The sequence below is a fragment of the Epinephelus lanceolatus genome, chromosome 19 (genome assembly GCF_041903045.1).
Source record: "Epinephelus lanceolatus isolate andai-2023 chromosome 19, ASM4190304v1, whole genome shotgun sequence".
In the NCBI taxonomy this organism is placed as follows: Eukaryota; Metazoa; Chordata; class Actinopteri; order Perciformes; family Serranidae; genus Epinephelus; species Epinephelus lanceolatus.
The window spans coordinates 40,072,791-40,089,140 of record NC_135752.1 but is presented as its reverse complement, the minus strand read 5'-3'; the positions used below and the strand labels follow the sequence as shown (position 1 = coordinate 40,089,140).

Here is a 16,350-nt window from a genome sequence, read left to right as displayed (position 1 = left end):
ATTTAGGCCACATTTTAGTTTAAGTGATTGGCTGTCACATACAGTCAGATGATTTTCTTATTTGGAGGGTGAAAACAAAATCTATTTATTATATCTATCATCAGAGTTTTAGAGTCACAGAGATGCATGTGGGACAGGACTGTTTCATATTTAGTAACTGCTGAAGGCCGTGCAGTGTCATTTCCTGATGTTCTGTATAAAAGCCTGATTGCGTGACGTGTGTGATACAGAAAGGAATTCATGAATAAGAAGTCTCAAATAAAATGTTTAAACATGATGGAAAGTTTTATTCATTTAGTCACAGCAGTGTTGTTTCATTCTCACTGGAAAAAGTTGTTTGTGATGAATTAAAAAAGACACGTAAAGTCACCTATTTGTGTAAACCTAACGTACGTAACTTGTTACAAGCTAATGTACATAACTTAACGTATGCATCTTAACTTGTCTTAAGCGAACACACATAACATAACCTGTCTGCACAAAACCTATGTATTTCTACTTGTCTTGAGCTAACCTGTGTAACTATATATAAACCTTACTTTACTTGTCTTTGACGTACGGAACTTGGCTTACGCTAATGTACATAACTTGTCTTAAGCTAAAATACGTATCTTGTCATAAGCTAACAGAGGAAACATAACTTGTATGAACAAAACCTACGTAACTCCGCTAACCTATAACTTGTCTTAACCTAACATTCTTAACTTTACTTGTGTAAAAGCTAACATACAGAGAAGTAGTTACCATATACATTGGGAGGGGGGGGGGGGGGGGGGGCAATGTTCAGACATGCCTATATTTTTTTCATTGCTATTCTACGGCAGCATTGTAGCCCAGGTTCTGCGGTTTAATTTGATGTGCAACATCACTATATTCTTCTTGATCAGTGCATTGTTTCACACTGTGTTTGCAAAGTCGTTTCCAACAATTTGGGCAACCCAATAATAAAAGACGTGTGCTCATTCTTTGTCAAAATTCTTCGTCAATATATGTTAAAATCACGTTTAACAGTGAATTATTCAAAATTTTTCCCGGGGTAGAAACCCCCAAACCTGCGGGTAAAAATTGTTCCCACTTTAGTGCTAAAGCCCTGGAAGTTTTCAACTCCTAGCAACGCCCCTGGTTAGGGTTGCCACCTTGGATTTGTGGAAAAAAAGGGACACTCGACCAAATGTTTGAGGCGGAGGGCTCGGCCATTATTACCAGTTCAGACTGACCAATGAACATGAAATTCGGACATAGGAGACCAGATTTGCCATCATTCCATGTCCTTCTATGTGCCTGTATTTTATATTAATTTTTATATCAATGAAAACAACAAATCCGTGTTACTAAATTCTTACATTTTTACATGTATCTCACCACAGCAAGTTGGAAGTTGACATATTCTGCCATATATGAAGAGGAGAGACTCTCTGGAATCTGGCAACATAAGAACCATGATGGTGGGACATTCTGTCACTTCACAGCTGTCCAAAACATTTGGTTTGTGCCAGACGGACATGATTGCCAGTATTTTTTCATTATTGCTAGAAATTCCATTGACTCATTCACAAGTCAAAAATGTGTTTTATCTGAAAGAAACATGCAATATTTACATCTAAGATCATAGAAAAATAGTCACCCAAGTGCAATGATGTCCTCCAAGATAATATTTGCCACTTTGTTTGCAGTTAAAAAGGGGGGGGGGGGGGGCACGTGTCCCCCTCAATGTATATGGTGACTACGGCCCTGTCAGCATGCATAATTAGGCTGCAGTTGTCTGGGTGCGCAAAGGTGAAGTGGCTGGTCTTGTCATACAAAGTTTGATGGAGTGTCAACTGGACAATATGGAGATATTTGCATCTTGAAAGCCAGACTACAAATGTGGATAGACAGGGAGAAACACACACAAGCCTAAGACGTGGTAAGATACGATATTCCTCACTATATGAAGTGACTGATAACAAGATCTGTATAATGGGTTGTAAAGAAATTCGTCAGGTTTTTATTTTGTAGACAATTAATCTGGATTTATAGCGTGATAGGATGACAGCACAATGATGTGTGTGGCATCACTGGAAAGCTCTGCTCCTGCGCTTCCATATGATATGCGTGGCATTTCTGTGCGAGCCTGCATTCGCGAGTAATCCATCCAAGAGTAATGTGTGTGCAGAGCTGTATGAAAGCTTTGTCATACATCATTTTAGTGTAACTTTATCATTTTTTTCGCTGTGAAAACATTCGGAAAGCTACGACGCATGGTCGCGGAGAAAAACCATAGAGAAGAACAGGTGTGAATTTGGACGCACTATGCGTCGTTCTGGATGGACTCCTTGGCCTGCTGCTGCTGCATTTTCCCCAAAAAACGGGACAAATTGTGTCCCGGGAGAGATTTTTTTCCCCCGGGACAGCTGATGAAAAAAGAGAACAATTCTGGGAAAAACGGGACGGGTGGCAACTCTACCCCTGGTCCCCCCCAATGTTGACTCGATGGCTACAGCCTTGCTAACATACATAACTATACTTGTATAAACCCAACTTTACTTGTCTTTAACTAATGTACGTAACTTAACTTGTCTTAAGATAACACACATAACCTAACTTGTGGAAACAAAACCTACGCAACTCTTGTTGTCTTAAGCTAACCTATGCAACTTTACTTGCACTACGCTGACCTACATACCTTCATTTGTCTCAATCTAACCCACGTAACTTCAAGAACATAACGTGCCAACACTCAACTATATTTCTTTTTCTAACCCTAGCCTACGTAACTTTACTTTCCTAACGCTAACCTAGAGTTAGAGTTACTTGTCTAAACTTATTTAACTTTACATTAAGTACAATCAATTGTATTTCTTTTCTTAAATCTAGCCTACGTAACTTTACTTTCCCAAACCTAAAGTACATAACTTTACTTTCCTACACCTTACCTACGTAACTTTATTTTCCCAAACCTGAAGTACGTAACATTACTGTCCCAAATCTAACCTACTTACTTTACAATAAGTACATAACATGACAACACTCAATTATATATATATATTTTTTTAAACCTAGCCTATGTAACTTTAATTTTCCAACATTAGCCAGCAGTTAATTTACTTTCCTAAACTAACCTACATAACTTGTTCTAAACTAACCTACGTAACTTGAGTTTCCGAAACCAAACCTACGTATCTTTATGTTAACTAAGTAAGTAGTATGATGACACCCAACCATGGTCATTTTCTTAAACCTAACTTAACCGATAGGGGGGCTAATTCGTGGGGCGCTAATGCATAAAATATCATTCAAACTATTGTACGAGAATATGCTGGACTGCAACAATTAACACAAATTCAACCAATCCCCATGAGTTCACTGCAACTTTTCCATAAATTTGACCAAAGTAGTTTCCTGACTATTTTGTAAACTGTTAACTTGCTCCTGCAAATTCATTAAAAAAAACCCCACACACATCTAAAACATTTCAACATACATCTCAAATTTTTAATACACAAACATCCTAAAAACAGTCTGCGAAATCCTGAATGGACTGAATATACTTCTGTGTCACTTGTACTTTTTACCCTTTTCATCATGAACTAAATGCAGATGTTAAACGCCACAGAACAGGCCAGCTGTTTTTACTGTAAGTGTGAAAGATGGCGACGACGCCACAGGTCAAGGGTCAAACCTGAATACTCTGTGTCCAGTGACAAACTGTCCTCTTAAATAAAAACATCACGCTGAGTCATTCTTGTACATTATTTTAATAAGACGTATATTTCAAACAATAAAAACAAAGAGAATAAAACTTCTCTGATACGATGTGTTGCTAAGCTGTGGGCAGGTCCAAAGGCTTCGTCAGCAGCTCGTCAACTTCCTCCTGAAGAGCTGCGGCTTTTTCATTCAGCAGCATCTGAAACACACAGAGACGTCATCTGACAGACGTGTTCAGCGTTATAATAACGCGCGTGACAGCATGACGTCATCTGGTGAACAGGTGAACACTCACTTTAGCAGAGGCCACGATCTGATTGGCTTGTTTCTTATACAGGTTTTCTAACGTGTTGGAGAGAACTGTCGGGTCGGCGTTCGCCAGGTGAGTCAGCGTTTTATAGCCGGCGTTATAAAGCTGCTTCGCTCTGGACTGGAGGTAAAAACACAAACACAGCTGGAGTCAACAAACTGAAGATTAGAAGCTTAACATAAAGTTTCAGTCAGACGATGTAAAGTCACATTCACACTGTGTTAGTCAAATTTCCCAGATCCCACTCTGATGGAGCATCTGATGGTAAATACAGACTCTTCTCTGTGGAGCTCCACACTGACCTCCATGACTCCAGCCACCTCCATCAGAGGGATGAGTTCAGCCGTCACACAGTAGCTCAGCCTCCGCGTCAGCTCCGTCAGCAGAGCTCTGAACGGCCAGAACTCCTCCAGCTCCTGGTCACACACAGATCAATGCAAGCTGTAACAGACCTGACATCAGCCTCAGTGGTGTCAGACGTGCAGACACACAGTGATGGTGATACCTCTGTGAAGTGCAGCACGCAGGAGCAGAAGGCCGAGGAGGAGCTGAGCAGACTCTGGATGAAGCCTCGGCTCAGCTGGAACTTGTCGGCCACGCTCCAAAGGCTCGTCTCCTTCAGCAGAGAAAACAGCACCAGGGCCAGATACATCCGCCTCACAGCGTCCATGTCCACACTCTGAAACAACACCTGCACGTTCACACTCTGAAACAACACCTGCACGTTCACTCTCTGAAACAACACCTGCACGTTCACTCTCTGAAACAACACCTGCACGTTCACACTCTGAAACAACACCTGCACGTTCACACTCTGAAACAACACCTGCACGTTCACACTCTGAAACAACACCTGCACGTTCACACTCTAAAACAACACCTGCACGTTCACACTCTAAAACAACACCTGCACGTTCACACTCTGAAACAACACCTGCACGTTCACACTCTGAAACAACACCTGCACGTTCACACTCTGAAACAACACCTGCACGTTCACACTCTAAAACAACACCTGCACGTTCACACTCTAAAACAACACCTGCACGTTCACACTCTGAAACAACACCTGCACGTTCACACTCTGAAACAACACCTGCACGTTCACACTCTGAAACAACACCTGCACGTTCACACTCTGAAACAACACCTGCACGTTCACACTCTAAAACAACACCTGCACGTTCACACTCTGAAACAACACCTGCACGTTCACACTCTAAAACAACACCTGCACGTTCACACTCTGAAACAACACCTGCACGTTCACACTCTAAAACAACACCTGCACGTTCACACTCTGAAACAACACCTGCACGTTCACACTCTGAAACAACACCTGCACGTTCACACTCTAAAACAACACCTGCACGTTCACACTCTGAAACAACACCTGCAAAATAAGTAGAATTTGTTCATTGTTGAGTCCAAGTGGACGTCTGTGTCAATGTGTTTTCTGAAATTAAGCATTTTGTGAAACGTGGTATTTTCTGAAATGTTTTGTTTCCTGAAATGTAGAGTTTTGTGAAATGTGCGTTTTCTAAAATGTTTTCTTAAATGTGTTTTCTCAAACGTGTTTTGTAAAATGTTTTTTTAAATGTGTTTTCTGAAATGTTTTGTTTTCTGAAATGAGGTGTTTTATGACATGTAGTGTTTTCCAAAATGTATTTTCTCAAATGTAGTGTTTCTGAGATGTGGTGTTCTGTGAAATGTTTTGTTTTCTTAAATGTATTTTCTGAAAAGTGTTTTCTGAAATGTGGTGTTTTGTAAAATGTTTTTTTAAATGTTTTCTGAAATCTTTCGTTTCCTGAAATGTAGTGTTTTCTGAAATGTGGCATTTTGTGAAATGTAGTGGTTTCTGAAATGTTGTGTTTTGAGAAATGTTGAAGTGTTTTGACCCTCAGGGCTACCGTACTGTAAATAAAACTGAACTGAACTGAATTAAGATACTGAGGCTGGAGAAGAAACATATTCTCCCAGACTTCCTCCTCGTCTTCAGCCGGATGTAGACTTTCAGGAAACTTAAACTTTCGTATTAACCTGCAGTTTGTAGTTTCTCACCTTTTTCACCGTCTGTCCTGCAGCTTTTCTCGCAACGAAACTCTCCGGCACTCCGACAGCTGCGGACATCTTCTGCTCTGCAACAGACAGCAGCGTGAACTGCAACAGGAACACATAAACACCTGGTTTAAAACTGGTCTGTGGAACAAGGTGGTGTTATGATGTCTGACAGTGACTCCGTACCTGTCTGAAGAAGAGCATCCAGTCAGGTTTACACTGTGAGATCATGTCGTACGGTGTGACCAGGTAGACCAGGTGCAGGTAACTGTTGAGCAGCAGACCCTCCAGACCTTTACAGAGGTCTTTGTACAGCACGTCACTGTAGGTCAGATCCACTGAGCCTGAGGAGCCAAACAGAGAGACGACAGAGTCCAGCTGAGCCTGAGCAGTCAAACATGTTCACATCAGACGAAGTCACGCTGACATTTAAACAGCATGTGAACAACAGCGTTTTACATCTATCATACACTACTACCGCCTTTACTACTGATACTACTGCTGATACCTTTGGGTTTATGAATGTTAAACACATATTATAAACACATACAATATTACACACACAATATTACACACACATAGTGCTCAGTACCACATGTAGCATGCAGCACTTGTACTGGGCAATAAACACAGTAAACATGTACAGCTACATCGTACTCTGCGGCCGTACAAGGCACCGTCAAAATTTCTTGTGAAGTTTTCTAGTTTAAATTATTATTCATTTTTTATTATTCTAGTTATAATTATTTCTTTTTCCATTTTTAATTCGTTTTTAAAATAAATTTTTATTATTACTTTTACCGTGTCTGTTTTTTCATTCTTATCTTTACTCCTATTTACATTATTTCTTAATTATATCATTTTCGTTTTCCTTTTTTAATAAGGTGTTTTTACTTCATTTTTATTGTCACATTGGAATCTCTCTATTTTATTGCATTTTCACCTTTATTTATTTTTCTTATTTATACCTTATTATTATTATTATTATTATTATTATTATATTACTATTGTTGCTATTATAATTTTTTATTGCTATCATTATTATTACGTTTCTCTTATTTTTATATTAGGTCCTTTTTTTTACTTATTTTTTTTAAACACTATGACCATCTCTCCATTTCGTTTCATTTTAATCTTTATTTTTATTTCTATTTATTTACTATTATTATTTTCTTCTTTAATTAACTTTTTAAAATCAATTTTATTACCATTATTTTACTTCATTTTTATCTTTATTCATTCATATTAATTATTTATTATTACTATATTTCATTTGATACTATTGTAATTTTTATTACTATAATTATTATTACATTTTTCATATTTAAATTATTTTTTTAAACTTATTTTTTATTGTTGGTTTGACCATCTCTTTCTTTCATTTCATTTTTATCTTTATTCTTATTTCTATTTCTTATTTACTATTATTGTTTTCTTCTTTAAGTTTTTGAATCAATTATTTTACTTCATTTTTTATATTTCTTAATTCTTAAGAAATTCTCTTAAATGCTTAAGAATTTTTTATCATCATTATTATTATTATTTTACTATCACTATCTCTCCATGTATAGAGATATTTAAAAAAATATAACTATATAAATATATATGTATGTGTATATATATATATATATATATATATATATATATAATAACTATATAAATATATATATATATATATATATATATATATATATATATATATAAGATAGATCTGAACAATGCAGTCTGTTAAATAATCAAAAGTAAAGAATTAAACTTTAAACTTCTTTTTAATGTGCGACAGGTTGGTCGACAGTGAGTTACCTTTATATGTAGCCCTGCCCAGCTTGGTGACGAGCAGACTTTGACCGTGAGAGTCTTCGGTCACACTGATGAGTTGTTTGTCCTTCAGGAGGTCGACACACTGCTGCACCACCTCCGTCAGACTCTTCTCCACACACAGCTGCCTCTGCTGGACGTACAGCAGCGTCCTACTCAGGAAGTCCCTCACCTGATCCAGCGACCTGGTGATCTGGAGTGAAACACGTTCAGCTTCAAACCAGTCGGGGGAACGTTAGCTGTGTGTAAACTGAGGGGTTTACCTTTAATCCAATGAGTGACAGGATGAGACTCAGGAGGCCTTTTCCATCGTCGTGCATCAGGTTACTGTAACAGTTTTCCATGGGAGCGCACACCAGGGTTTTAGCCTGAGAGCAAACACAACAAACGTGAACACAGGAAGTACACTGCTAAAGAATGAAGGGAACACGTAAATCACACACCAGATCATAGTGAACGTTGAAAATCTTTACTGATGCTCACTGTATACTTTGTTAAGAACAAAATGATGTAACAACAGTCAGTGGAAACCAAAATCATCAACCCAATATCCCAATATTCAACGACTCTATGAGCATCAGTGCAGCGGGCACAGTTACCATGTGCCTGTCCTTGTCCTGCATGATGAGGATACTCTCTCCCACGGTGTCGATGCCGGCTCGACCGGCCCGGCCCACCATCTGCTTGTACTGGCTCCTCTTCAGGAAGTCTGTGGCCACATATGGCGAGCGCAGGATCACTCTGAGGTGAAGACATCAGGGTCAAAGGCCAAAATAGATCCAGTGTGCGCTCTCATGAGACAAACAACATGACACACTGACTCGGAGAAGTTTTAACAGTTTTGAAGTTTTGTCACTAAATCAAGTTTATCCAACATAATTCTGTAATTACAATAAACGCACACACTGCAGTTTATTTTGTCTCAGTCCCACGCACACCGTCCTGCTGACACAAATACTAGAACACTAAGTGTGGATTAATCCACTGCTGAAAATAGTCCAAACAAAGCTGAAAAAAATGAAGCTGTTTGAAGAAACTACTGATGAAACTTTAGATTTACATCTTCAGTGGGAACCAGTGAGCTCAGAGACACAGACAGGAAGTCAGACAGTGTTGAGCGACGGACTGATGTGTGGTTGGTTTGAGTCTAAACATGAGATGTGCTGGCAGTAAATAATACAGAATGACACCAAACGGCAGGTCATCCCCATGCTGCTAACTGCTAACAGCTAACTGTTGACGAGAAGCTTCAGGTTCACAACAAAAACGTCATCACTTCCTGCCTGAGACGAGCCGCTTGCTTCAAAATAAAAGCACCGGTGGCTCCACGCTGATTCATTCGATTATAACAATACTTTATTGTACTTTATTAAAATAGTACTTTATATAACTTTATATTTATACTTTACAGTATGTACCTGTATTTTAAAAGTACTTTATTTACCTTTATTAGAACAACACTTTTTACTTTATTCTAAAGAACTTTTTTAAACTTTTTTTACAATAGTATTTTTTCTAACTTTTTTTTTACATCAGTACTTTAATAAAATTTATTGCAAAAAACTTAATTTAACTTTATTTTTAAAGTACTTTATTCAACTTTTTACAACATTTTGATTAAACTTTATGATAAAAAACATTTTACTTTATTATAACTTTATCAAACCATATTTTATTTACCTTTACTATAACAGTACTTTAACTTTACTACAACAGTATGTTATTGAACTTTATTATAAGATTACTTTATTCAGTAGTATAGAGTTGTAGTAGTATCAGTAATTTACAGTAATTTATTATCAATAGGTCACAACCCTACTGTAAATAAATGTATGATAAAGTATGAATTATTTTAACAAAGCAACAAAAACTAACTTCATTAAAGTTCAGTTTGAGAATCACCGATATAATTAATAAACTTCTTTATGATGCAGTAAGTATTAACCCATAATAATGTTAATAATCATCTTATATTAACTGTTAATTTATTACAGGAACCTTCATATAAAACATCAGCTGATATTATGTGAATATAAAACATGACTAACCAGCAGAGTTCTGTGTGTGAACAGCTGCCTCCGTAACCATCAGTGTATCAGTGACGACTCACCTGCGGGCAGGTAGGTTGACCCCTGCAGCCAGGGTGGAGGTGCAGGCGAGGAGACACAGGACGCCGTTGGAGTAGGCCTCCTCCACCAGTTTCCTCTCCTCGGAGGTCAGTCCGCTGTGATGATAGGCCAAACCGTACGGCACCGTCCTCCTGAGCACCGGACACAGCGAGCCGTTCCCGCTGTCCCTCAGCTCTCTGAGCAGGACGGCTTTCTCCGCCTCCCTGTGCAGCAGGAACGCCCTGAGAGACGATAACGACACGGAGAGGGTCAGGAGAGTCGACCTCAGAGCGGCGGCAGACCAACTGTGTTCACTCACTCTTTCAGATATTTGCAGATCATGGCGGCGACGTTCTCACAGTTCTTCTTGGTGGGGCAGAAAACCAGACATGAATGTGTTGGGATGACTTCAGTCACCAGAGCGATGATGTGATCCGGGTCCATCTTCTGCATCGAGCTCGAGTACTGAGGGAAGGTCACACGTGTCATCAACAACATGAGTACGAGTATTTGTAACGAGCACCCAGAGGGACTTCATCAGTGCGATCTATCTATCCACAACAAGCTGCTATATTTATTTACCTTATAATTGAGAGCACGTGAGAATCTAAAACACTCCTCCTCCTTTGGATCCACCTCGTAGATCGTGTCCTGCAGTTTAACGTACTCCTTCAGCTGGACCTGAACATAACACAGAACACGCCATTACATCGTGTAGTGATGAAGTAGTGTAAACTATGAGGGAGCCATCGACACGCTGTGACCCACAATGACAGAGGTGAGGGTTGTCAGTGTGGATGGAGTGTGTGACACGTGTCTCTGGTGGTCGTTTTCCACCTCTTTTAGGATTTGCCTCTTTTAATTGTCGTTTTGAGCCTCTTTTGGCAGCTTTGTGTCTTCTTGATGTTGTTCTGCTTCTTGTGGTCATTTTGTCTCTTCATAGCTGTTTTGCACTTCTTTGAGATTTGCTTTATTTATTTGCCATTTTGTGTCTTTCTGCAGTTGTTTCGTGTCTCTTTGAAGTCACGCAGTCTCTTTGCTGTTGTCTTGCAGTCAGTTTGTGCCTATTTTAAGTCGCTTTGCATCTATTCGAGGTGATTTTCTGTCGCTTTACTGTCATTTCATATCTGTTTGTAGCAGTTTTGCATCTATTTATTGTTGTGTGACTCTTTTGAATTGTTTTGCACCTCTATGTGGTTGTTTTGTATCTTTTTGAGGTTTTGCTTGTTTTAATTGTCATTTTGTGTCTCTTTGCTGATGTTTCGTGCCTCTCATGGTGGCTTTGCATCTTGTTGATTTTGATTTGCTTCTTCTTGTCGTTGTTTTGTGTCTCCTTGAGGTTGTTTTGCTTCCCTGTATGGTCATTTTTCCCTTTGCAGTTGTTTTGTGTCTCTTGTTGTCAGCTTGTGCCTATTTTTGGTCCCTCTGCATCTTTTTGAGGTCATATTTTGTCTCTTTGCTGTCATTTCATATCTTTTCGTAGCTGTTTTGCATCTATTTGTGGTTGTTTAGCGCCTCTCTGTGGTCGTTTTGCACCTCTCGAGTCATTTTGTATCTATTTTTTCAAAGTTTGTTTTTGTATCCACTTTGCGTCTTTTTTAGTAGTTTTGCTTCCCTTTTTAGTTATTTTAACGTCTCTCTGGGGACCAAAGAGCCCCCTGCTCAGTGGGCCTGTTCAGTAATCCATCCATTGTTGTGAGACATTTTTGTGTTCACGTCTGCAGTTATACACAGACTGGTGCAACTGCAAAATAAACAAGTGTGTCACTCCCATGTCTCATCAATCCGGGGAAAACAAGATACTGACATTTGTTTTGGACATTTAATGGGTTCATTACTTTGTTTTTGTTCACTGATTCGTTTCATTTTATCGTCTGATGTTTGGTTTGTAGTGAATCTGAATACATGTATCCACTGTTGAAAATATAGAGACTAAAAACAACTTGAAAAATCCCCATGATGCATTTTAATGCCTTTGTGTTGGTGTGAGTGTTGTCAGGACAATACAAATCACTTACAGGCCTGAAGTCGTTGGTGTAATTTTCAGCCCTCAGAAACGTCTGCAGGTCTCTGATGTTTCCCAGCGTGGCGCTCATTCCAATAATCTGAGTCGTTTCTGGAAAAGAACGATGACAATCATTTGTTTAAAAGGTTTTAATGATTTAACAACTTAGATTAAAGTGAGAGGACGTCACTTACTGTTCACGTGAAGAACTTTGGCCAGCATCATTTCAATAACAGCTCCTCTGCTGCCATCACCCAACATGTGAAGCTGCAAGACACACATTGACATTTAACGTCCCATCTCCATCTTTACTGTCACATCTTTTAGTCAAACTGAGGTGTACCTCATCAACCACCACCAGTCCAAGGTCGTCGATCCGGTCCGTCTCTATCAGAGAGTTGACGAGGCTGTGGGCTTTCTCTATCGTAGCGATGTACAGTGATTTCTTGTTTCGTCTCTTCACCGGAGGAAACCTGCCCTTACTGCCAGCGTACTCCTCCACCATGAAGTCCAGCTCCAGGCCAAAACTCGCCAACCCTCGCACCTGCAAAGGAACCCAACAGAAGTTTCTAGTGGTTCAAAATGAACTGCTTTAAAGGTTAGAAAAGGTGTCCCACAAGGCTCTATTCTGGGTCCTCTGCTGTTCACTATAAACATAAATAATATCATCTCTGCCAGTGATCTCTTTAAGTCCCTTCTTAAAACATTCTTTTATCGGAGAGCCTTTCCTGATTTGACTTGAGTTTTCAGTTCATTTAAAGTGTCTTTTATTTCCTCAGTTTTTAAACACCAAAGTGTTTTTATCAGTTCTTTTAAAAGTTGTTTTCATGTCTTGTCTGTTTTGGTTATTGACACGTGAAGCACTTTGTAACTTTGAAAAGCACTTTGACTCTCAATACTGGACTAGTTTTAAAAAAGTGCTGTCTCCGTTAGTCACCAAGACACAATAACATGAGAAAATAGGGTCCAGGATGAAAACTGAAGAAGTTCCCCTTTAAGTTTACAACATGCAAAAAGAAGATCTGTGTCATTTAAAGACTCAAAAATGTAAAAAAGAAAAGTTATATAGTAGCGTGTCTTGTGCGTTCTTCTCAGCATGGACTCATATATTTAATTACGAAAAGAATGTATCTGCTCTGTGAGATGTTGAGTGAAGGTGTTTACTCTTGTACCCAGGTCTCTCTTTACCCTGATGAGTTGAGGTTACTCTACAGTGTGTCTCCATACCTTCTCCTGCACCAGCGATATGTACGGTAAGACGAACAGACAGTCCTTCTTCCTGCACAGCAGCTCTCTGAGGATGAGGATCTCTGCTACAAGAGTTTTCCCTCCGCTGGTGGGCAGAGAGTAGATCAGGTTCTTCCTCCGCTGAACACAATCCAGGTTCAGACACGTCACCTGCCAGTCTGAAACAGGAAGTACAAACTCTGATATTCTCTGTGAACAGTTTGGTGTTTAGTTTGAATAAGTTAACACTGACCAACGGGACCAGACTGGCCAACCCAGTCATGACTGCTTTAACAATGAAACATTTTTCTGTCGATCTACTGATCGATTGAAAGGAAACAAACAAACATACGTTACCATATAAACTCTTGATTCCTCTGAGTTTGTACATCAGGTCTTTGACTTTGGTGGGGAGTCCAAAGAAAGGTCCGAGGTCAGTGGTCTCAGCAGAAACAGTCTCCATGGCCTGCATGGCGACGCTGATCTCCTCAGAGACCACGGCTTCCTTCAGCACCACGGAGCGTGAGACAGCAGAGGGCGCTGCTGCGTTACAGAGCATTGTCCTCTTCAGCTGGTCCGTCACGCTCCTCCTCGTCTTGGTTTGACTCCTGGTTTTATCCTCCATCTTTGTGTCTCTGAGAGGTGTGGAGGTCTGATCTCCGTCCTGCAGTCTGCTCCTCTTGGCTTTCGCATGGACTTGTTCTTGAAACTGACGCTGGCTGGGCGGTAAGTCCTCGAAGGGTTCGTCTCCCAGGCCGTCCAAGATGGAGTCCGTCAGGAGTTCTGCGCAGGACTGTCTCTGGACGCTGTCTCTCGACGGCCGCAGAGTGGTGAAGTCCGGCCGACCCTCAGCTGAGTGCTGGACATCACGTTGCCTCTCCTTCTGCTCTGCGTCGTCCAGCTTCGCCAGCAGAGAGCTGTCCTCCAGGATGCTGTCATAGTCCCCAAACAAGTCCTCACTGTCACTGCAGTACTGACAACACGACACAACACAACACAACAGCATTAATCTACAGTTATTGTACTTTACGGCCCCCCTGAAAGCTGGAGACTTGAATAATCAGTCAGAGACCCCTCAGTCGATTGAGACTGCGTCAAGTCTGACAGTGGTTTTCTTATTTTATCAGTCAGAGTGCAGAATGAATCATCTTCGTCACATGAGACTTGACTTCCTGTTGTCCTTAGGTGGCGCTATGAGTTATGTTGCGTTCACAGCGGGCGTGAATAAAGCAATTTGCGCAAGTAAATTACATGTTAAGTCAATGTAAATACACCATTAGACACAAATGTGACGGACGTGACGTAAATGACACAACATACACAAATTAAACAGTGCGAATGAAGTGCGTAGCATGATTTTGCGTCAGTTGAAAATTTTAACCTCAGCGACAATTTTGTGCTGCGATATCCAATCAGCACCGAGACCCTCTGGGAGCGTATGACACTGAAGACGTACCAGTGGAAGTTCATTCTTCGATTCAGCGATCTCACACGCATGTGACGTAAGTTATTCAAGCGTATGAAGCGAGGCAACACAAAATATTCTAGCGTTCAAACTTGTGCGAGTAATACAATGTTCAAATGCGCATCACAAAAACTGAGAGCTCTGGAACAAGAACTCGTTGTTAATAAGGAGCCCTTTATTATTTTATCAAATCAAGGAAATAGATAAAATACTGAGTGCGGAAGTAAAGAAAAACATAATGAAGCAGAGGTTGTAATGAGGCAGGTCCTAGGGCGGCAAAATTGCTCTCAAACACTACTTAAAAACTACAACAGCAAAACATGGAAATTCGACTGACCAAATTTGAAATTGATCCGTCAAAATCTCTGGAAGGAGTTTGTTAACGTACAACACCTCGAAATGGCTAAAAATACCCTAAAAATTATGTTAATTCAAAATGGCTGACTTCCTGTTGGGTTTAGGGTGCGGCTCCAAGAGACCTTTTGTTTTTAAGCGTTGGGATGTTAAATGTGTCTCCCAATATTCAGACCTCTAGGTAAAAAATACTGCAGGGGCTGCTTTGTTGAAATGTTCTACGGGGCGATATCGAGTCATTTTGTCACATCAAAGCACAAAAACCCCAAAATATCAAACTTTCCCAGTTCTGATGCACTTTGCAAAGTTTCATGACTTTTCTAACCCCTCAGGAAGAGACACTTCAATAAGGTCCTCGCACCATCATAAATAAATCAATAAATCAAGATGGCCTTGTAAAGCTTTTGTGACCTCTAGTGGAGGATGAAACCTGCAAGTTGGGAACCAGTGGTTTAATCCACCATTTATTTCCTTTATTAAGTGTTTGGTCTATAAACTGTCAGAGGCTCAAGTTGATATATTAAAATATCTTTTTTCTCTTATAAAATGTCTAAAACTTCAAAATATTCAGTTTATTATCACAGAAGACAAAGAAATCTGAAAAATAATCACATCTATGAGGCAAATCTGCTTCAACAAATGACATTTTACAGATTATCCAGGTGGCTGCAGATTATTTTTGACCATAAACACTAACAGTTTAAACTGTAGGTCAGTGTGTGTGTGTGTGTGTGTCTGTGTGCAGAATAACAAACCTCAGCAGCCTGTGTGTCAGCCATGATGCTGCTGAGCCTCCAGGGTTGGGGACATTGCTGTAGGCAGGTACCTCCTCCTCCTCCTCCTCCTCCTCCTCTCTTCCTGGCAGGTGACAGGTGAGTCCTCAGGCTGACTCTCGACCTCTTCCTCGGACAAACTCTTTTTATTTTGAGTTCCTGCCACCCAGCAGCGTTCATACCTGCCCAGGTGTGTCAGCCTGGTGCTGCATGTTTAACAGTCTCAACCTCAGTGAAACTGGAACACAAGGCAAGCTCACAGACAGGAGACTCTGCCGCAGTTCAGACTCACCTTTGTTCAGATATAAAAGCCAGAATAAACCAACGGTTCCTGGTCAGGTAACGTTAGCATCAGCTCGCCTAGCTTACTGCTGCAGTTTGACTCCCTAATTTGTCCCTTCAGCGAGCTCATTAGTCTCCACAAACATTACAGATTAACCTCAAACGCCTTTAAAAGCCTGCCGCCATGATAATTCACAAGTATCTCTGTTAACTGTGTCACTTGCAGCTTCATTCAGCTTTGAGGCTCCAACAGCTCGGCGAGC

At 40.2% G+C, this 16,350-nt stretch overlaps 1 protein-coding gene across 2 annotated transcripts; it reads right to left on the bottom strand.

Annotated features, from left to right (window-relative positions):
* Positions 1 to 3,719: 3,719 nt before the first annotated feature.
* Positions 3,720 to 16,130, bottom strand: helq (helicase, POLQ like). 2 transcript variants are annotated; one of them, XM_033646063.2, is made up of 18 exons: positions 15,788 to 16,130; positions 13,571 to 14,186; positions 13,214 to 13,392; positions 12,330 to 12,530; positions 12,181 to 12,253; positions 12,000 to 12,097; positions 10,564 to 10,662; positions 10,301 to 10,446; positions 9,984 to 10,223; positions 8,473 to 8,614; positions 8,137 to 8,241; positions 7,859 to 8,066; positions 6,242 to 6,399; positions 6,059 to 6,157; positions 4,503 to 4,676; positions 4,300 to 4,413; positions 3,983 to 4,117; positions 3,720 to 3,908 (listed from the first exon to the last, which is right to left on the bottom strand). In XM_033646063.2, the coding sequence occupies exons 1-18, from the start codon at positions 15,983 to 15,985 to the stop codon at positions 3,873 to 3,875; spliced, it is 3,021 nt and encodes a 1,006-aa protein (XP_033501954.2). In that variant the 5' UTR covers positions 15,986 to 16,130; the 3' UTR covers positions 3,720 to 3,872. The 2 variants fall into 2 exon arrangements, with proteins under 2 accessions (XP_033501954.2, XP_033501953.2); XM_033646062.2 differs by having other exon boundaries at positions 3,720 to 3,886.
* Positions 16,131 to 16,350: the final 220 nt, after the last annotated feature.